General features: G+C 62.6%; 3 protein-coding genes across 7 annotated transcripts; 2 read left to right on the top strand and 1 right to left on the bottom strand.

Moving 5' to 3' along the window:
* Positions 1-1162: 1162 nt before the first annotated feature.
* Positions 1163-7622, bottom strand: RETSAT (retinol saturase). The gene is made up of 11 exons (XM_075523736.1): positions 7454-7622; positions 6815-6997; positions 5886-6127; positions 5052-5253; positions 4204-4401; positions 3995-4114; positions 3108-3246; positions 2824-2933; positions 2422-2588; positions 1936-2095; positions 1163-1473 (listed from the first exon to the last, which is right to left on the bottom strand). The coding sequence occupies exons 1-11, from the start codon at positions 7620-7622 to the stop codon at positions 1328-1330; spliced, it is 1836 nt and encodes a 611-aa protein (XP_075379851.1). The 3' UTR covers positions 1163-1327.
* Positions 7623-9747: 2125 nt separating this feature from the next.
* ELMOD3 (ELMO domain containing 3) lies at positions 9748-16655 on the top strand. 5 transcript variants are annotated; one of them, XM_075523756.1, is made up of 11 exons: positions 9748-9835; positions 10093-10170; positions 10565-10634; positions 10961-11023; positions 11392-11483; positions 11713-11836; positions 12648-12770; positions 14206-14354; positions 14977-15053; positions 15196-15323; positions 16088-16655. In XM_075523756.1, exons 2-11 carry the CDS (start codon positions 10096-10098, stop codon positions 16291-16293), a joined length of 1107 nt encoding a protein of 368 aa, XP_075379871.1. In that variant the 5' UTR covers positions 9748-9835; positions 10093-10095; the 3' UTR covers positions 16294-16655. The 5 variants fall into 5 exon arrangements, with proteins under 5 accessions (XP_075379871.1, XP_075379872.1, XP_075379870.1 ...); XM_075523757.1 differs by having other exon boundaries at positions 9774-9835; positions 10067-10170; XM_075523755.1 differs by lacking the exon at positions 9748-9835 and having other exon boundaries at positions 9954-10156; positions 11392-11530.
* Positions 16656-18870: 2215 nt separating this feature from the next.
* On the top strand, positions 18871-20470 carry ADRA2B (adrenoceptor alpha 2B). Its single transcript, XM_075523754.1, has one exon. The coding sequence runs from the start codon at positions 19037-19039 to the stop codon at positions 20180-20182; it is 1146 nt and encodes a 381-aa protein (XP_075379869.1). The 5' UTR covers positions 18871-19036; the 3' UTR covers positions 20183-20470.
* The last annotated feature ends 413 nt before the right edge of the window (positions 20471-20883 follow it).

Genomic DNA, 20883 nt, shown 5'->3' on the forward strand with positions numbered 1-20883 from the left:
ACGGGTCTCAGCTGCGTCCCCCCTCTCCTTCCCTTCCCAAACTTGCCGACCTGGAGTGTCGAAAAGCATCCCTCTCGCGCCAGCCTGACCCCAGCCCTGCTGATCCCGCATCACAAGGCGCAAATCACAAGATGATGATGATTATTATTATTATTTTATTTATTTCTGGTCTCATGTGCTTCCCTTCCTGTTTGGAGAGGACTTTGATCGTGTTCCAAAGCTCTTCCTAGCAGACAGAAGGGCTAGACTTTGTTTTTATTGCTAAAGGAGCGGGTGCTTGCACCATCGCGCGTCGCTGGGCGACGGAGGGTAGAGCAGCACCGAGATATCGCAGCGTCGCGGGGCTGAGGGGCTGCGTCGCTGCGGAGCACGCTGGTCCCGCAACGAGGCACGGCTTTGAAAGCACCATGGCAAGCACCGTTGCTCTTAAATACCTTTAAACTTGGCTTAAATCACTCCAGCCTTCACGCCTGGCCTTGGCATGCCGGAAGGACCCGCTTAATCCATCGCCCCGTTGAACCAGGAGCCGGCTCCTTCCTAAAGGACCGCGTCCGGGAGCCTCTCCTGGGTGTCCTTGTTAAAATACGGCGATGGGGCTTAGGTTGGCGTGATTTCCCCTTGCTTAAATGTGGCTGGCGGGGTTTTACCCAACCTGCCTGACGCTGCCTGGACAAGCCCGTGCGCAGCCCCGTCGGGGGAAGGTGCTGCTTCCTCTGCCTCCGCAACCCCCCGGGGCTGCTGAGTCCCATGCGGAGCTTTATGAGCCCGGTGAAGCTTCAGGAGCCCAACTCGGCGCCAAAGCTGCCGTCCGAAAGGGGGAAAGCATCCCCGGGGGGCTCGCTGCCCCTGACCCAGCGGGTCCGGGGGATGCAGGTGAAGGTTGGTGCTCTTCCGATGGTCCAGGCGGCTGGCGGGGATGAAGCGACCGTGGGTGTTGCTGGTAGAAGCTGTTGGGTTTTGCCTTCTGGTGCAGCCTGGTTTTTGGGGTTGCCATGGCTTCTCTCCTGGACACCGCTGCACGTGGCAGCTCTTGGAGCCCCTCTTCCCTACACCGGGAGAAGGGTTTTGCCCTCAAAAAGGGTGGCCAGGGATCAGTGCTGGCTTTTACTCGCTAGCGGTGGATGTTGCGGAAGGAGGTGAGCTGTAGGTGGGTAAGGTCCAAGGCAAGCTGGCTGGAAATGGGAATGGCATCTTCCTGGGCTGTAATCCTGTGGCTTTGCATTAGAGAAGGACGTGCTCTGGGTGATCGGCAGCTGAAAATAAGGCACTGGGGGTGATCCGGTGGGCTGGGGAGAAAGGGAGGTCCTGGCCGGTGGGACGGCAAGCGTTAGTCCCTCTTCTTGGAGTTGGTGGCCCGCGTGCGCTTTTTCAGCCACGCCACGTCGATGTAGAGGTTGCGCTTGAGGACGGCGCTGGCGCAGACGAGGGCTCCTTGCAGGGCTCCCATGAAGCCGCCCAGGAACAAATCCTGCCCTGGAAGAGAGCGGGAGGCGGCGATGGCAGCGGCTGCGGCGGGGACCCACGAGCAGCCCGTGCTCTCCGTCCCCAGCTGACGCTGCTGGGCATCGCCGTCCCCAACCACCATCCCCCCTCCCCACCTTCCAGCTGCCCCCTCGCCCACCCTCGGGTTTGAACCCACGAAACCCCTCCCTGTTTGCCCCCTGCTCTCTCCCCAGCAGGGAAAGGGCCTCATCCTGCCCAGCTAAAACGTGGAGTGCAGGGCAGGGAGACCATGTCCCAGAGGAGACACGGCTCTTTGCTGCTGGGACGGATGCGCTTCAGCACCCTCCCTCCAGCGGCTCTTGCATCGCCCCATGGCACGTCAGCAGCTTGTCCTCTTATTTCATTGCAGGATTGAAGGGGTTTTTCCCCCTTCCGGCTTCCCCAGAGGCGTCCTCATCTGAGAACACGGTGTCTGGGTGGTGGCCATGGTACCTGTCAGGTAGAGGTTGGGGACGGCCGTCTGCGCCCTCACGGTGACAATGGCTTCAGCTTGCAGGCGGGCGATGCTGTGGTCGATGCCGTATATCTCCCCCCTGGGGCTGGCAATGTAGTGCTGGTTGGTGAGGGGCGTCCCTCCGGAGATGTACTCGATCTGGGGGGGACAAGGGGACAACGTGGTCTGCGTGGGGTAGGCGCGATGGTGAGGTGTCTCACTGTGCTCCAGAAAGCTGGTTTTGTGGGGTATGGGCTGGAACAGGTTTCCTTGCAGACCCTTGGGTGGAGGTTCTGGCCAAGTTTGGTCCCAGGATGGTCCTGGAGGATCATCATATCCCCCTTGCACCATGGCAGCAATGATGGGTTGATGCTGGACCTCATGTCCAGCAGACGTGGACCCTACTCCTACGTTTGCAGGATGGGGCTGGGTAGACAGGACCCAGGAGGGGAGCTGGAGGACCCGTAAACCCCAGGTTTCCTCACCCTGTCCTCGATGCGAGGGTAGAGCTTGAAGACAGCTTGCATGATGGCGTCCACAAAGGTCTTCTTCAACTCCTCGTAATCATCTCCCCGCTTATTGACCTGCTTGTCCTTCCATTCCTCAAACCACTCATATTTGGCGAAGGTCACGATGGCCAGCGTGGATTTACCTGCAGCAGGACAAGGTTGGGGCGGTTGCCCCTCTGCCCACCCTCATGCCACCGTTTCACTGCCACAAACCCAACCCTCCCCATGCACCTGGGATGTCCCCAGGTCTTTGTGGTCCCATATCCTGGTCCAGTTATCTTGAAGACCACTTTCCATGAGCAGTCGTCAAACAAACCAAACCCCAGCAAGAGTTTTCAAGCCACTTCCAAGCGTGTGTGGTTGGGTTTCAGCCTTTACCTGGGTGCCTCGTTTCCCAGGTGGGGTCCTTGGCTGACGGGCAGGTGACAAACACTAGAGGGATGTTCTTGGCAGCTTCTTCTCTAGAAGAAGCTAGGTAGCGATTCATTCTGCAGAGAGATACGAGGATTTGAGGTGGGTTTTGATGCAAACCTTTCCGTGAATGCTTGCTACGTCCGAATCCCCGTGCAGCAAGGATCTGCCAAGAGTGTTTTCTGAGTCACCACCGAGGAATTAATCTCCTTACGCTTAACGAAGCATGCCTAAGCTGAAGCCAAACCTACATTTCATCCAGGTCATTTCCCGGGTACATGAAGTAGTTGGTGGGCTCCAGCCCCAGCTCTTCCCTTGAGCCATTAAGACCTACGAAGACGGTGAAACTCCCTTCACCGTGTGTCACCATGCGAAGCTGAGACTGGATCTCTGCGGTATGGAGGGAAGAAGGGGAAGAATTAGTGTTTTCTGGGATCCTCAGCTGCGGAGAAGTGGTTTCTCCTAGAATAAGCCCCACTCATATCTACGTTGCTCCCATGTTGGCTTGTAAAACTGATTTACCTCGAAACATCCCATGTGTGCTCAAGGGGTGGGATGGCAACTCCTGCAAACTGTAAGGAAGGCAGCAGCGCTGCCATTTCCTATAGGGGATGCTTTAGGGTACCCTTGGCTTGAGCTTTTGCTGGTTTTAATGACCACCTTGGATTCAAATGCGCTCCTGCTCTGCCAACGTTGAATGCTTGTAGACCGGGACCGTATCATTGCCCAGAAAGCTCTCACCCAACCGTGCCCCTTCCCACCCAACCATGCCCCTTCCCACCCAACCGTGCCCCTTCCAAACCAGCAAGAAGATTTTGTGGCAGCACTAAACCCGACTTTAAGTGGACATCTCGCCGACTTTCACACATTTGGGGGCACTACGCCGTGGGTTTTAGGGAAACCAAGCAGCAAGCCAGTGCTTTGCCAACAGTATGGCCGGTTTTGGCAAATTAATTTAGGCTTGATTAAAAACCCTGCAAAGAAATGTACGGCCAGGGATGGTGTTTTGAATGCCGCAATACAAATGACAGGTTTTTGCTGATGTCTAAGAAGTAATTAGGAAGAAGCCGCTTTTTGATGTGGCTCAGAGGAGGATAATGCCGTAACGCCAATGAAACCCAACGCTGCCGTGTTTTACCAGGCAACGCCCGCGCCTCCGCCGGCAGGAGCCGTTCGTAGGTGTTGAAGATCCCGGCGTCCGAAATGATAATGGGAGCGAAGACGTTCACCAAATCTTGGCCTTTCTTGACGCTCACGCCTGGAAGGGAAAGGCGAGGGGGGGAGGAACGGGTCTGGTTAAAAGCAACGCTGCGGCGGGGAGAAGCCGCATCCCGTGCCGGCGCTCACCGCAGGCTTTGCCCTGGGAGTCCAGCAGGATCCTCTGCACCGGCGCCTTTCCCAGCGCGTTGCCTCCAGCTCTCCGGATAACGGGGATGGTGTGGAAGGCGATTTCCCCAGCCCCACCTTTGGGGTACCACGCGCCGTCGAGGAAGTGGTTCACCAGGATGCTGTGCATGGAGAAGCCGGCCTTGGAGGGGACCACGCCTGAAAAAAGGGGCAGCGTAAGGTGAGTTTGTGCCGAACCGTGGTTTTGTGGCTTATCCTGAAGTTTTTAGGATGAGGAATGCCCTGTCCTCAGCGGGACGCGGTGCTGTAAGGAAGGACGGATGCGGGTGAGAAACGATGGGTCGTCGGTACCTGGAGGAGCAGGGAGGGCGTCAGGCGTGGGTGGCCCCGTGGCAAAGCCCGTGGCTCTTTCACAACTTGGCCTGCACCCGCTGAACCGGCCGAGTTATGGGGGGCCGCAAGCAAATCCGTGGGGCGGATGGGAGGAGGGGAAGGGGAAGGCTCAGGGCGAAAGGGTTACGGTGAGGCTGGAGCGGTGGGTGCCAGCGGGCGGCTAAGGGTGGGTAGATGTCCCCTTGCGTAAGAGGAGCGATGCCGCCACGCCGTGAAGCCGAAGGATGCGGAGGGAAAGAGATGAAGGCGAGCAACAGGGACATGGGGACAACCAGCCGCTGGCTTGGGGACGAGGGTGCTGGCAGAGCATCCATGCAGGCAGCATCCCTCGCCCGCAAACCACGACAGCCATCACGCTTATTAAAGTAGAGAAAAAGGGGGTTTCTTGGGTTTTTTTTGTTTCTAAAGGGTTTAACTTCACCTCCACAGCTCCCCGGAGCCTCCTGGCTACCTACCGTAGGTGGGGAAGATGTAGCTCAAGACGGCCCTGAGCTCGCGGTTGGCGGTGAGACCATCCACCACCTCCTTCAGGTTGCGCGACGTCAGCCGGCAGAAGGGGCTGAGCCACGGCAGCAGCCGCGAGCGGCACAGCAGCGTGGCCAGCGCCCGGGGGATCATTTTCAAGGCGCCCATCAGCACGGTCCCTCTGCTGACGCTCTGCGGGAGGGGAGGCTGCTGCTGAGCATTCGCCGCTGGGTGGGCTGCGGACAGCCCCGGGGTGGGCTCGAAAGATGCTCCAAAGCATCTTTTTCCCCTTAAATTTATTGCTTGGCTGGCAGAGAGGCGACAGCATCTCTTAAGCGCCGCATCCCGGGGAGCTGCGGGCAAGGGGAGCACCTGCCCCCCCCAAAAAACCTCCCCTGCGGCGGAGGCTCCCAGCCTTTGCAGTGGTTTCAAAGCATAAATTAATTAACGCTAATTTAACACCGTTTTGATAACGATTGCAATCACTCTGCTGGCTGGGAGGACCCGGAGCATCATCCCATGGCGCTCGGGGAGGGGGTGTCGGGGCTCGCAGGGGTCCCAGCACATCCCGTGGGACCACGAGCATCTGCGGGGAGCGGGGTTAAAACGCGGGTGCAAGACCGAGTTTTTGAGGCAGAAAAGGGAGATTTCTGACGTGTTTCCCAATGCTTTTGGGGCCGGGCAGGGGCAGGTGGTGCAGCACCGTTATTCTCTGTAGTTGCCCAATATCTGAGTGTCGGGGTAGGGGAATCCCCGCAGAGAGGGACCGGAGCCAAAAAAATCCCCCCGCCTCATCCCCGCAGCGAAGCCGAAGCCCCCTCTACCTTCACCAGCCGCTCGAACTCATCGATAGCGGCCCCCTCCCCGGGAAACTGCTCCTTCAAGCCTTGGAAATATTCCTTCTTCCCCGAATAGATGCGATACGTCCTGCCGCAGCCGGGCTCCCCCAAAACCACGGCATCGTAGACAGCCGGCAGCCGAGCCCACTCCAGCTGCCCCTCCGTCAGCTGGTCCACCATGAAGCGGGTGTTGGAGCCCTCCTCCATCTGCCCCACGTAGTGGATACCTGGAAGATGTATTTTTGGTTTATTTGGGGATTTTTTTTTTCCTTTTTTTTTACACCCCTGGGAGGCACAGGACCCTCCTTTTATTTCTCCGCCCTCCCCGGCAGCTCCGTATGGAGGGGAAAGGGAAAAGCCGGGAAACGTCCGCCTCCCATTCTCGGTTGAAGGGAAAACCAAGCGCTCGCCGCCAGCTTTTTAAGCAACTTTTGGCAATTTTACTACACATTGATATATTTTTCCCCCTCTATATTGCTGTAAATAATTAATCCTGTGCAACTGGGGGAACGCATGGAGCTGGACTTTGCCTGGCTGGAGGGAGTTTGTTGAGGGAGATGTGCCCCGAGATGACATGCCCCAGATGAGGGATTCCATAGGGGCTGAGCCGGGTACAGGGAATTCCGTAGGGTTTTGGTGTTACAGCGACAGGGCGCGACCGGCGGCACCTCATCCTTCAGCAGGAGGATTTTGGGGCGAGGGAAGGTGTGTGGTATCACGTCACTCATGCAGAAAAAGCGCTTGTATAACCCAGGGCGGGTGCTGGGGACGCCCACTCTGGGTCCACACGGGTGTTATGGGTGTAGTTCCCACCACAGGCATCCCTCCCCTCCCCCCGCCCCACCCTGCGGCTGAGGCCCCCCACGATGAGCCAGGGGTGAATTGGGGACCCCAAATGCCGCCGGGGGCCGTACCGGTGTCGAACTCGAAGCCCTTCTCGCTGAAGGTGTGGCAGCAGCCCCCCAGCTTCCCGTGCTGCTCCAGCACCAGCACCCGCTTGCCCACCTTCGCCAGCAGCGCGGCAGCCGCCAGGCCCCCGATGCCGCTGCCCACCACGATGGCATCGAGCCCCTCGGGGACTTTATCTGCCGAGAAAACTGGGGGGGGGGGGGGACATCCTCAGCGGTGGGGTGTGGCACCCCCCGAGTGGGCGCATGGGACCCAGCGGGTGGCCCCGAAACCTTGTGGGGGGTGATGGCTCTCGGGGGGTGATGCCACCTCGCTGGGGGATGCCACGCCGGGGGGAGATGTCGCTCTGGGGGGGTCATGCTGTCCCAGGGGGTGATGTCGTGCTGGGGGGAGATGCCACCCCGGGGGGGGATGCTGCCCCGGGGGGTTAATGCCACCCCGGTGGGTGATGCCACGCCGGGGGGAGATGTCACTCTGGGGGGGTCATACAGCCCCAGGGGGTGATGCCACCCTCGTGGGTGATGCCACCCCAGTGGGTGACGCCGCCCCGGGGGGTGACGCCGTCCCGGCAAAGCGCAGGGAGGGGGGGTCCCACCGGAGGGTGCCAGGCTGCCGGCGAGCGGCGGGGCGGGGGGGCCCCGTACCTGTCTTGAGGACCGTCTTGCGGGCAGCCTTGTCGGTGACGAGCGGGGCGGGCGGGCGCCGGGCATCGGCGGCGAAGGGGCTGGGGCCGCCGCCCGCAACCCCCAGGAGCCGGGCGAGGAGGAGGAGGAGGAGGAGGAGGGCGAGGAAGAGCAGCGCGTACGGCCACATGCTGCTGCGCCCGTCTGCCGGCGCGGCCCCGCGGGCAGCCCCGCTCCTCCCCGCTCCGCCCCGCGGGGAACGGGCGGGCGGCACCGGGACGGCCCGGGAGGGGTCGGGGGGGGGGGGGGAGAGCTGGTACCGGGCAGTGGGAGATGGCACCGAATACTGGGAGCTGACGCTGGGCACTGGGAGGTGGTGTTGGGAAGTGGGAGCTGGCACTGGGAGCTGGCACGGGGCACCGGGAGGGGACATTGGGCACTGGGAGATGGCACTGGGCACTGGGAGAGGACAGTGGGCACTGGCAGATGGCACTGGGAGATGGTACTGGGCGCTGGGAAAGTACACTGGGCACTGGCAGATGGCACTGGGTACTGGGAGAGGACACTGGGCACTGGGAGATGGCACTGGGCACTGGGAGAGGACAGTGGGTACTGGCAGATGGTACTGGGTACTGGAAGACGACACTGGGCACTGGGAGAGGACACTGGGCACTGGCAGATGGCACTGGGTACTGGGAGAGGACACTGGGCACTGGCAGATGGTACTGGGTACTGGAAGACGACACTGGGCACTGGGAGAGGACACTGGGCACTGGCAGATGGCACTGGGCACTGGGAGAGGACACTGGGCACTGGCAGATGGTACTGGGTACTGGAAGACGACACTGGGCACTGGGAGAGGACACTGGACACTGGCAGGTGGCACTGGGTACTGGGAGAGGACACTGGGCGCTGGGAGCTGGTGTTTAGCACTGGGAACTGACACTGGGAGCTGGTACCATGCACTCGGAGATGACACTGGGCACTGGGAGCTGGCACTGGGAGATGGCAAGGGGCACTGGGAGGTGACTCTGGGCACTGGGAGCTGGTATGGAGCACTGGGAGCTGGTACTGTGCATTGGGAGCTGACACTGAGCCCTGGGAGCTGGCACTGGGCACTGGGAGCTGGCACTGGGCACTGGGAGAGGACACTGGGCACTGGGAGAGGACACTGGGCACTGGCAGATGGCACCGGGCACTGGGAGAGGACACTGGGCACTGGCAGATTGTACCGGGCACTGGGAGAGGACACTGGGCACTGGCAGATAGCACTGGGCGCTGGGAAAGTACACTGGGCACTGGCAGATGGCACTGGGTACTGGGAGAGGACACTGGGCGCTGGGAGCTGGTGTTTAGCACTGGGAACTGACACTGGGAGCTGGTACCATGCACTCGGAGATGACACTGGGCACTGGGAGCCGGCAAGGGGCACTGGGAGGTGGCACTGGGAGCTGATATGGAGCACTGGGAAGTGACTCTGGGCACTGGGAGCTGGTATGGAGCACTGGGAGGTGACACTGGGAGCTGGTACCATGCACTGGGAGCTGACACTGGGCACTGGGAGCTGGCACTGGGAGCTGACACTGGGCACTGGGAGCTGGCGCTGGGAGGTGGCACTGTGCACTGGGAGCTGGTATGGAGCACTGGGAGCTGACACTGGGCATTGGGAGCTGACACTGGGAGCTGGTACTGTGCACTGGGAGCTGACACTGGGCACTGGGAGCTGGTATGGAGCACTGGGAGCTGACACTGGGAGCTGGCACCATGCACTGGGAGCTGACACTGGGCACTGGGAGCTGGTATGGAGCACTGGGAGGTGACTCTGGGCACTGGGAGCTGGTATGGAGCACTGGGAGCTGACACTGGGAGCTGGCACCATGCACTGGGAGCTGACACTGGGCACTGGGAGCTGGTATGGAGCACTGGGAGGTGACTCTGGGCACTGGGAGCTGGTATGGAGCACTGGGAGCTGACACTGGGAGCTGGCACAATGCACTGGGAGGTGACACTAGGCACTGGGAGCTGACTCTGGGCACTGGGAGCTGGTATGGAGCACTGGGAGCTGACACTGGGAGCTGGCACCATGCACTGGGAGCTGACACTGGGCACTGGGAGCTGGTGTTTGGCACTGGGAGCTGGCACTGGGTACTGGCACCGGATACTGGTACCGTGCCCTGGTCCCTGCACCCCAGGCGCCGGCGGGCGGCCGCGTTCCCCGCGGTCTGACCCTCCCGCGCCGCCGTCGGCCGCCCCGCGCGGAGCCTGCCGGGCGCTGTAGTCCCGTGCCCCCAGGGGCGGCTGCGCTGACTACAGCTCCCGGCATGCAGCGCGGCCGCGCCTGCGCACTGCGCGGCGGCGGAGCGGGGCTGGCGGACGGGCTGGGAGGCCCCGCCGCCGCTTCCGGTGGGCGCGGGGTCAAATGGCGGCGGGTCAAAGGGCAGAGCGGCCCGGTGGGGCGGGGCGGGTGACGGTCGGGGACCGGGACCGGGGGCCCCGGGGCCTGCGGTGGGGCCAGGCCGCAGGAGAGGCCTGAGGCCGCCAGAGGGGCAGGGGGGCCCTGAGGGGCCGGGGGGCTGTCACCCCCCGGGGCCCCCCGGCCCCGCCACCTGAGGCTCCGCCGCGGCTCCCGCCGAGGGGGGAGGCCGCGTTCTTCCCCGCAGGGCATGAGCGGAGGCGCCGGGGGCTCGGAGCGGCCCGAGGAGCGGCAGCGTGTCCCCCCGCCCGGCAAGTCCCTCCCCGTGCGTGTCAGGCCTGAGCCCTGCCCCTCGCCGTGCCCCGGGGCCTGTGTCCCGCCGCGCCGCGGCCTCTGGGCAGCACCCCTCGGTGTCAGACGGCACCCCCAGACGTTACCGCTTTATTTCTCCCTTTACGTCCGTCTAAAATGATCTTTCAGGGTACGGAAAACGATCTTTCCGTTACCTGAGCTGGTAACGCGACAGAAACGGGCCCAAAGGGGTCTGCTCGTGAGCTGAGCCGCCCTTCCACCCTCCTGGCCGGCCGGCGCGGTCCTCGGCCTGCGCGCAGAGGACGGGGTTGGTTCCCTGAGGGAAGAGCTCAGGATTTCGGGGAGCGGTTGGTTTTCGGGGTCTGTTCCGGTGGGTGACGGCTGCGTCTCTCTCTGTCCCCGCTTAGATCTCGGCTCTGAGACAAAACGGTCTCCTGCAGGCTCTCGTGCGGGGAGCGGAGCAGCCCGCGGGCACCGGTGAGCTCTTCCGCTGCTTCCTTTGTATCGATCGCGTTGTTTCCTGGTGGGGGAAACGCCGGGGGAGCTCGCGGGGAGCCCGAGGAACCCAGCGCTGGGCTCCCAGGCAAATCGCTTTGGCTCCGGCTGGGCAAAGCCTTTGCCTCGCTTTGTCCCAGGTTTGCCAAGGAGAAATCTCGCAGCATCTCGGGAGACTCTGGTCGGGCTTTCTCCCCAGAGACGGGGAAATCCTGCTCAGGTGTCCTGAGCAGCGCTGGGGGAAGGGAGCAGACACCGCCGGGGTCTCCCAGCCGACTCTAACCTCCGGCGTGCCTTTCTGTCGGCAGGGATCAGCGAGGAGCTGCGGCGAGCCCAGGAGGAATGGGAGGCTGTGGAAGAGATCCAGTCAGGTACAGCTGAGGCCAGCAGTGCCCGGGGGCTTGTTACAGAGTGGGGCAGAAAAGGTCGGGGCAGGGACCTGGGTCCCAGAGGGTGGGAGCGGGTGGGTGTGCAGCTGGGGGGCGTTTTTGGGGTGGGGGAGAGAGCTGGAGAAAGGGCTGAAGCTCGAGAGGGAGGGGGAGGAGGCGGGAGACCCGCTGCCTTCCCCCAGCTCCCCAAGTCTTCGCCCTCCTGCCATGTCGGAAGCTGGGAGCGAGCTCCCCGTGCCGAAACGGCCGCTCTGGCCGGAGGTGGGAGCTCGTTTCGGCAGCGGGAAGCTGGAGCGGAGGGCAGGGCTGACGCCGGGGGGGGGCTAACGCTGTGCTCTACCTCCCTGCAGGGCTGGGGGGGACGTCGGCCGGTGCTGCACCCCCGATCTCCTTCAACGAAGCGCTGCAGTACTTCCAGACAGCCGACCTCTCCGAGTGCAGGGTACGGGCAGGGCCCCGCGCTCTCGCCCTCTCCCGGGGGTAGTTTTAGTAAGTAGGAGAGGGGAGTGCGGCAGGAGAAGCGCAGCGCTCCCCTCTTTCCCTTCCGCCTTCTCTCGGCTTAGCTCTTCGCGTGATCCCGTCCCTCCCGGCTCGCCCACAGGGTTTTTTTCCTGCCCGATTCCCCCAGGGACCAGCCCTGATCGTTTCTTCGCGTGTTTTCTCCTCCGCAGAAGAAGGTCCGGGCGACGGTGCGCAGGCAAGGCCTGGCTGCTCTGGTTCGCTTCCTCTTCGGCCCTCCCCGGCTCCAGCCGCAGCTGCAGGGAGAGCGGGAGCTGGCTCTGGCCATGGCGCAGTGTGAGTGTCCCCTCTGCCCCAGCGCGAGCCGCTGGCCCGGCCGGTGTCACCTTTATCCTGAGAGCTTCGTGGGAAGCGACTCGAGGGGGGCTCAGGGGTGTAGTGGGGTCTCTGCCCGCTTACCCCGTGGCAGCTGCTTGTCCCAAAGGACACGTTCTCCGTCTCCTTTGCTCCCCTGCTGCGGACATACTCACTTTTTGGGGGGAATGATGGATCTCTTGATCCCTTTCCGTCGCGCCACGGTAGCCGTTCCACGTGTACGCCTTGACGTGGCACCGGGCAGGTGCTCCACAGCCCTTCCCACTCCTCGTTTTTGTGACCAAAACAAACGAGATGTGAATCCTCCCGGTACCTTGGCGTGGTGTATGTCGTTCCTGGCTGTGCCGTGGTGGATTGCGTGTGCCGAGCACACGGAAACCCCTCGCCTGTGGCTTGCGGTCGGCCGTGGTTCCCTGGGCAGCGCCGCTTCAGCCAGCAAAACGTCATGTGATGCCTGAATTATCCATTACCCCCACGCTCATACAACACGCAGTCATATTATTTGTGTCTCTGCACCTCTAAGGCTTTTTTCTTTCCTTCCCTTCTCCCCTCCAGCAGGATAAACGCGGCCGGGATGTTCTCCTTGTCACTGTAAGCCATTCCCGGCTGCGGGATTTCATTTCCAACCGGACCCTGGCTTTACCCTGCAGCTGGCGGTGGTTTCTTTCCCCACCGTGTCTCTGTGCCAGCGCTCAAGGGCAGCGGGGCAGGGGTGGTTTTTGGGTGCCAAGGAGTGTTTTTTGGGTGCTGAGGGGTGTTTTCTCTCTGCCAGGTGGTTTGGATGATAACGAGAGAGTGCACATGAGAATCCTGCAGACCATTTACAAGAAGCTAACCCGCTCCAGGTTGGGCTGCCCGCGCTACGGCACGCACTGGGAAGAGCTCGGCTTTCAAGGTAGGGCAGAGGGAGAGACCTCTGGGGCAAACCTTTGCCGAGAGAGCTCGCGCTGGTCCCGTTCCCTCCTCCGGAGGTGGGATCCAGAGGCAGCGCAAAGGGTTTGCTGCTCATTCCCTCTCCCTTCCTGCAGCCGCTGTCCCTGCTGCCGTTTCATAGAATCGTTGAGGTTGGAAAAGACCTTTAAGATCATCGAGTCCAACCGTTAACCCAGCGCTGCCAAGTCCCCCACTACACCATGTCCCTAAGCGCCACATCTACACGGCTTTTAAATACCTCCAGGGATGGTGACCCAACCGCTTCCCTGGGCAGCCTGTTCCAATGCTGGACAACCCTTTTGGCGAAGAAATTATTCCTAATATCCAATCTAAACCTCCCCTGGCACAACTTGAGGCAGTTTCCTCTCATCCTATTCCAGTTCCCTCAGCCGCTCCCCATCAGCCTTGTGCTCCAGACCCTTCCCCAGCTCCGTTGCCCTTCTCTGGACACGCTCCAGCCCCTCAATGTCTCTCTTGGAGTGAGGGGCCCAAAACCGAACACAGCATTCGAGGCGCGGCCTCAGATCAACACCCCCGCCCAACTTGGCGTCGTCTGCGGACTTACTGCGGGTGCGCTCGGTCCCCTCGTCCAGCTCGTTCATGAAGATATTAAACAGAACTGGCCCCGATACCGAGCCCTGGTTTCATAGCGGATCTGTCGCTGCCCCAGCCAGCTGTCACAACCAGTACAACATCTGGACTGGTTGGCCAGATAACACCAATACCCGCTGCCACAGTTGCCCCTGTCCAGCTGGCGTGGGCATAACAAGAAGTAGTTGGCGTAACCGCTTTGCCCGGGCCATTAATGCTCTTCATTATCTCCGCAGCTAATGAGCCGTCTCCGGAGGACTGGTTTATTAGCGAAGCGCAGGTCGGGGCTCTGTCACTAAGGTTGCGTCGCAGGTTGCTTTCAGCCTCGGCTGTGTAAGAAAAACAGCGTGATTAAAGCTGTCACATGCGGCCTCGCAGGAGTTTTCGGGCTGGTTGACTCGCGAGTTAAATAGGCTGGGTTTTAATGAAGCCTAAAACCCTCAACAGGAGGGGAATGGCTCCCGCTCCTCCGTCCTGCCGAGTACACAACTGGTTTTAAGCGTTAGTTGAGCAGCCAAAAGTACCCTGGGGCGGGTAGAGCTTGGGGCTACTAATTCCTAGAGAAGGTATGGGAGTGGGTGCGTGGGTAGGAGAGCACGGGCTTGTTAATGCCCACGTGAAAGAGGCTACGGCACCCGTTCGGCGCCGCTGAGGGAAATTCCCTGAAAGCTTTCCCTCAGGATATGGTTCCTGAAGGGAATCGCTGGGACTCCTCTGCTCTCGCAACACCGGGACAGGGTATAAACAGCCCGTGGAAGCGAGGAGGTGACCAGAGAGCGACTCCGGGCTGTCCCTCGCTTCACCAGGCTCTCCCGCCCTTCCAGGCGCAGATCCCGGGACTGACCTGCGAGGGACGGGGATGCTGGGCTTGATGCAGATGCTGTACTTCGTCATGGACCCCCAGACGCTGCCTCTAGCTCAAGAGATTTTCAGGCTATCCCAGCACGAAACGCAGGCACGTCCTTCCACCTTCTTCGCTTGCTCCCTGCAGTGGTAGCTACCTGTTTATTTCTAACCCTCGGGGAGGGGGAAGCACGAAAACCTTCTCTTCTAAGGGCTTGACTTGGTTTTTGCTGCTTAATCCCCCTCGTGCTGGTGAGGGGAGGAAGGTTGTCCCCAAAGAACTGCGGAGCTCCGCTCAAAGGCTGGAGCCAAAGCCCAGGTGCTGGCTTTAAGCTGGGAATGAGATTTTAGCGTCCTGGTGGAGATCGGAGATTTGCTCCCGGGATCCTGGGTTGGAGCCGAACCTGCGCAGCTTAAAAGGGCCGGAGAAGTGGGCGAAGAGCAGCACGGCATGAAAATGGGAGCGAGCGGAGCCTGTCTCCTTAAACTTGGCATTTTGGTCTCTGATTTGGTTGGGTTTAAGCCTGGATATAAGCTTGGCTTGACCCACAGCATCCATCTAAGCCTGTATCCCTAGTATCATTATCCTGCTACATGGATCTGTCGCCTGCAGCCGCCATCCCGTGGGTTTGGGGCTGCGCGGGTGCGGCGTAAAAGGGCCGGAGGTGTTGTCTGGGCGCCTCCGCGTGCCGGCTTTTGCCAGCCGAGCCGCGATGACGCTCCTTCTCTTGCAGAATTTCCCCTTCTGCATCATGTCCGTGAACATCACCCGCATCGTCATCCAGGCCCTGAGGGAGGAACGTCTCTCCAGGTGAGACCTGGAGCGGCCGACGGCTCCGTAGCTGGGCCGGGTGATGTTTTTGGGACCTCAAAGGGCATCTGTCGCTCGTTCCCGTTGAGCGGGCTCCCTCCCCGGCGGCTCCCTCGGCTGAGCCCTTCTCCGTCCCTTTCAGGGAGTGCAACCGCCGGCAGCAAGTCATCGCCGTGCTGAACGACCTGTACGCGGCGGCCTTTCTGCAGCTCTACCGCGTCTGGAAATGGCAGCACAAGACCATCGCCGACTCCGGCTTCCTCCTAAAGGGTGCGTTTCCCCGCGCTTTCCCTTCCTTTCCCAGCTGAGGAAAATAACCCGAGGCCCTGAGGACGAACCCGGTGCGTTCTCAGCGTGTCCGTGTCCTGCTGAGCCCAACCCCACAGGCTGTAACGCCCAGTAAGCCCCAACCGTTCATCGTTTATTCTTCACACCGAGTTTTTCAGCAATTTTTGACTATCCGACCGCCCTGTGGCGTGGTCTTCCCCCCATTTTGCATCTCAAATCTTAAAGACGAGCACCCGGGGAAGCGCCCGCCGTCTTCAGAGGGGTGCTGGGGCTTGAGGCGGGTGACAAAGGGGGACGTTTCTCGCTCCCGTGACGCAGCGCGGTTGCGTAAGCCCTGTTTGTAGCGCCGGGTGTAAGCGGAGTCGCCGACAGCGTGCTTTTCGCAGTGAGCGCTAAATTAACCGGCGGGGTTATTTAGTCCGGAGGAGACTGATGTCAACAGAGCCGCTCGGATGTGCCGTGCTAATGGCTCCCTCTTAAAACAGGGTCCAGCTGTCACGGTCTGGCTCCGCTTCGATCCGCTTTCCTTCCCGGGGGGATCTCGGGGGAGCTCAGGCTGACGCTGAGCTCGGCTGGGGGTTTTGGCGAGGAGCTTTTCGTGCTCTCTCATCCTGAGCAAAACAGAATCGTGCCGAGGGGCACGATAATCCCCTTTCCCCAGGAGATACGTTGGAACACCAGAAATAATATACAGGTCGTCCAGACCTCACTCTCTGTCCTCACGCGTTTCCCCCTGACCTCCCCAGAGCTGGAGTTATCCACCAAAAAGAAACCGAAGCAGCTCCTGAAATCCCTGGAGGCCTACGTGAACCGAAGCCCCGTGGCAGACGGCCTTCAACAGCCGTCCCCTCCCTCCGCCTCCACCGGCAGCAGCCGGGCCGGTGAGGAGATCCACTTCACGGGCGTTTGCGACCTGCAGGTTGAGCTGGAAGGAGAAGCCCGACTGATCTGAAGCGGAGGGAGACGCGCCGCAGGGAGCTCCGCTGGCCGCCCCGCTCTCGGAGGATGCCTGGCTGCCGTCGCCTCTGCTCGGGGGGCTCGGGAAGGGCCGTGCGGGCCGAGGTGGTGGACGCAGAGCGATGGGAGGTGGCCGCTGCCCTGAGAAGCGCAGCGAGAGAAGGGTCTGGGACTGAGCGGAGGGCGGTCAGGAGCCTGGGACGCCATCGAGGGTACATTTTTGCCCTAAATCCCCGGAAAGGGTGGCGCGGTCCTTCCCCCTCCAACCCCGCAAGCTGCGGTGTCGGCGTTGCTTGGTGCTGCGGGAGCGAGCCGCGGGATTTGACCCTCTCCAGGCAGAAATCTCCAGGAGCAAAGGAGGAAAACGTGGCGGAGCGGGTGGATTTTATGAGCCACCAACCTCAGGCTGGGATAGTCCCGTCTGTCTGTCTCGAATCCGTGCTCCCGTCTTTCTTTACCCCCAGCAGGAAGGTTTAGTGATGCTCCAGGCGGAGCTGGAGCACGGTGACACGGCTCCCGAATCAAATCGGGGCTCCGGCAGCACCTCGGGAGGGTTTAAAACCCCCCGCTCCGGGCTGCGGCACCTTCGTTTCACCTTGACGGTGGGGTCAGAGAAGAGCAGGAGCGCAGCCCCGTTGCGGGGCAGGGGGGCAGCTCGTCCCCCAAGGTTTGGGGAGCCCCCCTGAACTCCCCCTGAGGCGTTACTGTGCGCGTCGGCGCCTAAATAAGTTAATAAAAGGAGGAGAAAATGTTTTCCTTGGCATAAGGGAGACTTTTGGACTTGGATTTGCTTCTGGTTTCTGTGGTGGGGTTCGGGGGAGAGGGTTTCTGCTGGCGGAGGGCAGCTCCGGAGAGCGGGGAAGCGGCGAAGCGGGGTCTGGGAGCCGACTTTGGGGCTCGGCAGCGGAAAAGCTGCTCCGGAGGAGAGAAACCAGGGTCGGATTCTGCGCTGCGGTGAGATGGCACCGAGGCGGGGGGGAAGAAAAATCCCTCCCAGCCTCCGCGTCTGCGAGAGCAGCTGCCTGATTTCAGGAAAACCTCCTGTTCCCGGGGAGACGGGCCTCTTGCTCGCAGGTTCTCCGAGGCCGAGGTGCGGTTTCCCAACTCGCTCCCTCCTTTCCCAGCCCTCTGTGCCTCAGTTTCCCCCTTTTATGAAATCCGAATTACAGCCCCGTCCCCCGGTGAGGCTCGGGGATGAGCTGGGAGCAGCACCGGCTGCTCCGGGCCTGGGAGCTGGTGCTTAGAAATGCTCCGAAAGCATCTTCACCCCTCAAAAGAGGGGGGAGGAAAAAAAAAAAAAGTGCCCCAAAAGCCCAGCGCTGGAGCTACAAGGCGTGTTTGAACAAGAGGAACGAGGAGCTGGGGGATGATGGAGCGGTGCATCGCCGAACGGCCCCCCACGGCCGCCTGTGCCGTTACCCCCGTGGAAAGGCCATCGCCTTCGTGGCAGCAGGGCCAGAAAATGCTTCCCCCGGCCAAAAAAACCCACAATAAATGGGCAAAAAGGAGCCCGGTGTTGGGCTTTTTTCTCTCCTAATCCTGAATTATTGCATAAATTATTTGGAGGTGTGGGAGGAGGAGGGTGGGACGGGGGCAGGGGGGCTCGGGGGGTGAAGAAAAGCACCTTGGGGGTGGTTTGGGGGGACGAGGGGAGCGGGGAGGTGGTGGGGGGGGAGCGTGGCCTCGGCTCCCCGGGGATGGAAGAGGGAGATCCCGGCGGGGCTGTTCCCACCGCCGCCTCCCCGGGTGCCTGGGTCGGCGGGGATGTGGGTGCTGGGGGGAGATGGGTGCTGGGGGGGGGCGGGGGTGCTGGGGAGGGAGACGGGTACCAGGGAAGGGGGGTGGGTACTGGGGAGGGGAGGCTGGTACCGGGGGGGGTGGGTGCTGGGGGGGGACGGAGGGGCTGGGGAAGGGATCGGGGAGGGAGGGGGGTCCCGGGGAGGGAGGGGGGTCCCAGGGAGGGAGGGATGGGGGTGCTGGGGGGGGATGGGGGTGCTGGGGGCGGGATGGGGGTGCCGGGGGAGGATGCGGGTATCGGGGAGGGGGGCGCCGGGGAAGGGACACGGATGCCCGGGAGGGACACCCCCGGGGGGCTGGGAGCCGCGGGGCTCGGGGAAGGAGCGGAGCCCGGCCCCGCCGGCGGCCGCGTGTCCCCCCGGTGCCGCCCGGTTCCGCCCCGGGGGCGGCGGCGGCGGCTCAGCCCCCACCCGCGTCCGCTTAAAACCCCGCGGAGGCGGCGCCCGGCAGCGCAGAGCCCGGCGGCACCGGCAGCGGCACCGGCACCGGCAGCGGCAGCGGGGAGCGAGGCAGGGCGCAGGCAGCGCGGGGCGCAGGCAGGGCGGGACAGGGCGCGGTGCGGGCAGGGCGGTGCGGGCAGCGTAAGGGACCGCGGGCAGCCCGGGGCAGGGGGCTCGGAGCGGGCAGGGCAGCGGTGCAGGCAGGGGAAGGCAGGGCTGCAGGTGTGGGCAGGGCAAAGCAGGGGTACAGGCAGGGCAGGGGTGCGGGCAGAGGTACAGGCAGCACGGCAGAGGCGTGCCGGCAGCGGTAGGGACCGCGGGCAGGGCAGGGCAGGGCAGGGCAGGGGTGCAGGCAGCAGCAGGGACCAGCGGGCAGGGCAGGCAGCCCGGTGGGCAGCATGGCAAGGGGCACCGGTGCCCCCCAGCACCCCGCGGCCTCGTCCTCCCGCACCCCGGGGCACCGCTGAGCGCCGGCAGCCGGACCCCGCGGCCGGCGGGACCATGGAGGGCCCCGAGGGCGGTTACTCGGTACAAGCCACGGCCGCTATCGCCGCTGCCATCACCTTCCTGGTGCTCTTCACCATCACGGGCAACGTGCTGGTGATCATGGCCGTGCTGAGCAGCCGCTCGCTGCGGGCGCCCCAAAACCTCTTCTTGGTGTCGTTGGCGGCCGCCGACATCTTGGTGGCCACCCTCATCATCCCCTTCTCCTTGGCCAACGAGCTCCTGGGCTACTGGTACTTCGAGAAGACGTGGTGCGAGATCTACCTGGCTTTGGACGTGCTCTTCTGCACCTCCTCCATCGTCCACCTCTGCGCCATCAGCCTGGACCGTTACTGGTCGGTCAGCCGCGCCATCGAGTACAACGCCAAGCGGACGCCGCGGCGCATCAAGTGCAGCATCCTCATCGTCTGGACCATCGCCGCCGTCATCTCCCTCCCGCCCTTGGTCTATAAGGGGGAGAAGAAGGTGGCGGCGGGGGGGCGGCCGCAGTGCAAGCTCAACGAGGAGGCCTGGTACGTCCTCTCCTCCAGCGTCGGCTCCTTCTTCGCCCCGTGTCTCATCATGATCCTCGTCTACCTGCGCATCTACCTGATCGCCAAACGCCGCCACCGCTCCCGCCCCGCCGGCACCAAACCACCGGGATCGGTGCCGCCAAACGTCACCCCCCCGGCCAGCGCGGACCCCCCGGGCACCTGCCCGCCGGCAGACAGGACCTCGCTGCTGAGCCCCGAGGAGCCCCCGACATCCCCCAACCCCGGGGCAGGGACGTCCCCGCAGCCCGGGGGACGCCCCAGGGACACCTTGGCCACCGGGACGGGGCGGGTGGTGTTGGCACATCGGCCGCCGGCGTTGAACCCTTGGAGGAGGAAGACTCAGGTCAACCGGGAGAAACGTTTCACCTTCGTCTTGGCCGTGGTCATCGGCGTCTTCGTCCTCTGCTGGTTCCCCTTCTTCTTCCTCTACAGCCTGGGCGCGCTCTGTCCCCGGCGCTGCAAGGTCCCCGACGGCGTCTTCCAGTTCTTCTTCTGGATCGGTTACTGCAACAGCTCCCTCAACCCCGTCATCTACACCGTCTTCAACCAGGACTTCCGCAAGGCTTTCCGACGCCTCCTCTGCCGCTGCCGAGCCCCGACGCCCTGGTGAGGGGCTCTGGCCGCCCCCTTCCTCCTCCTCCTCCTCCTCCTCCTCCTCCTCCTCCTCCTCCTCCTCCTCCTCCTCCTCCTCCTGGCTGCGCTCGCCGCCTGGGGCATCCCTTGGGTTTGGGGGGGGGTTTTGAAGCCCCCCAAAGTGATGATGGGTTCCCCACCTCCCCCCCGCTGCCCGCCTGCTGCCTTCTCTCGCTGCCAGATTTCCCCGGGGGCCCGGGGCGGGGGGCACGTGCCACCGCGCCACAGCCCTTGTCCCCAAGGCCGGTGGCATCCCAGCAGAACCCGCCCCCCCCCAAGGCGGGGCTGTGGCCTTTTAACAATAAAAGATATTTTGTAATAAGAAAAAATGTCACTTTTTGTCAAGGGAGGGACGTGGGGGGTTCCGGGGGGTGTCCGTCCCCCCCCATCCCTGGGGACCGTTGGGGACAAGAGCCGTGGCCCGTGACAGCCGGCAGCGTGGCCGGGAGGAATGCGTGCCGGCGGAGCGGGAACATGATGTCTGGGAGGGGGTGGTTATTTATGGCAGCGCCCGGGAAGGAATAAATAATAATAATTTAAAAAAAAATCCCTAAACAACCCCAAAGAATAAATCTCTGCAGCTGCCGGCCCCGAGGGTGTTCAACCCGACCGGGGCCGGGGACAGAGCCCGGCGTCGGGGGACCCCGGTGGGGTGGGCTGATATAGGGGACTCGCGGG

This window comes from Mycteria americana, chromosome 23 (assembly GCF_035582795.1).
Source record: "Mycteria americana isolate JAX WOST 10 ecotype Jacksonville Zoo and Gardens chromosome 23, USCA_MyAme_1.0, whole genome shotgun sequence".
In the NCBI taxonomy this organism is placed as follows: domain Eukaryota; kingdom Metazoa; phylum Chordata; class Aves; order Ciconiiformes; family Ciconiidae; genus Mycteria; species Mycteria americana.

Excerpts from the sequence above, each read along its gene's own strand:
- RETSAT (XM_075523736.1), bottom strand. The coding sequence starts at position 7,622 with ATGTGGCCGTACGCGCTGCTCTTCCTCGCCCTCCTCCTCCTCCTCCTC. Across the intron at positions 6,128-6,814 it reads GGGCTTCGAGTTCGACACCG|GTATCCACTACGTGGGGCAG; the intron begins GTACGGCCCCCG and ends TACATCTTCCAG. Across the intron at positions 4,402-5,051 it reads CTACATCTTCCCCACCTACG|GCGTGGTCCCCTCCAAGGCC; the intron begins GTAGGTAGCCAG and ends CCCTTTTTTCAG.
- ELMOD3 (XM_075523755.1), top strand. The coding sequence starts at position 10,096 with ATGAGCGGAGGCGCCGGGGGCTCGGAGCGGCCCGAGGAGCGGCAGCGT. Across the intron at positions 11,837-12,647 it reads GGCTCTGGCCATGGCGCAGT|GTGGTTTGGATGATAACGAG; the intron begins GTGAGTGTCCCC and ends TCTCTCTGCCAG. Across the intron at positions 15,054-15,195 it reads AGGGAGGAACGTCTCTCCAG|GGAGTGCAACCGCCGGCAGC; the intron begins GTGAGACCTGGA and ends CGTCCCTTTCAG.
- ADRA2B (XM_075523754.1), top strand. The coding sequence starts at position 19,037 with ATGGAGGGCCCCGAGGGCGGTTACTCGGTACAAGCCACGGCCGCTATC.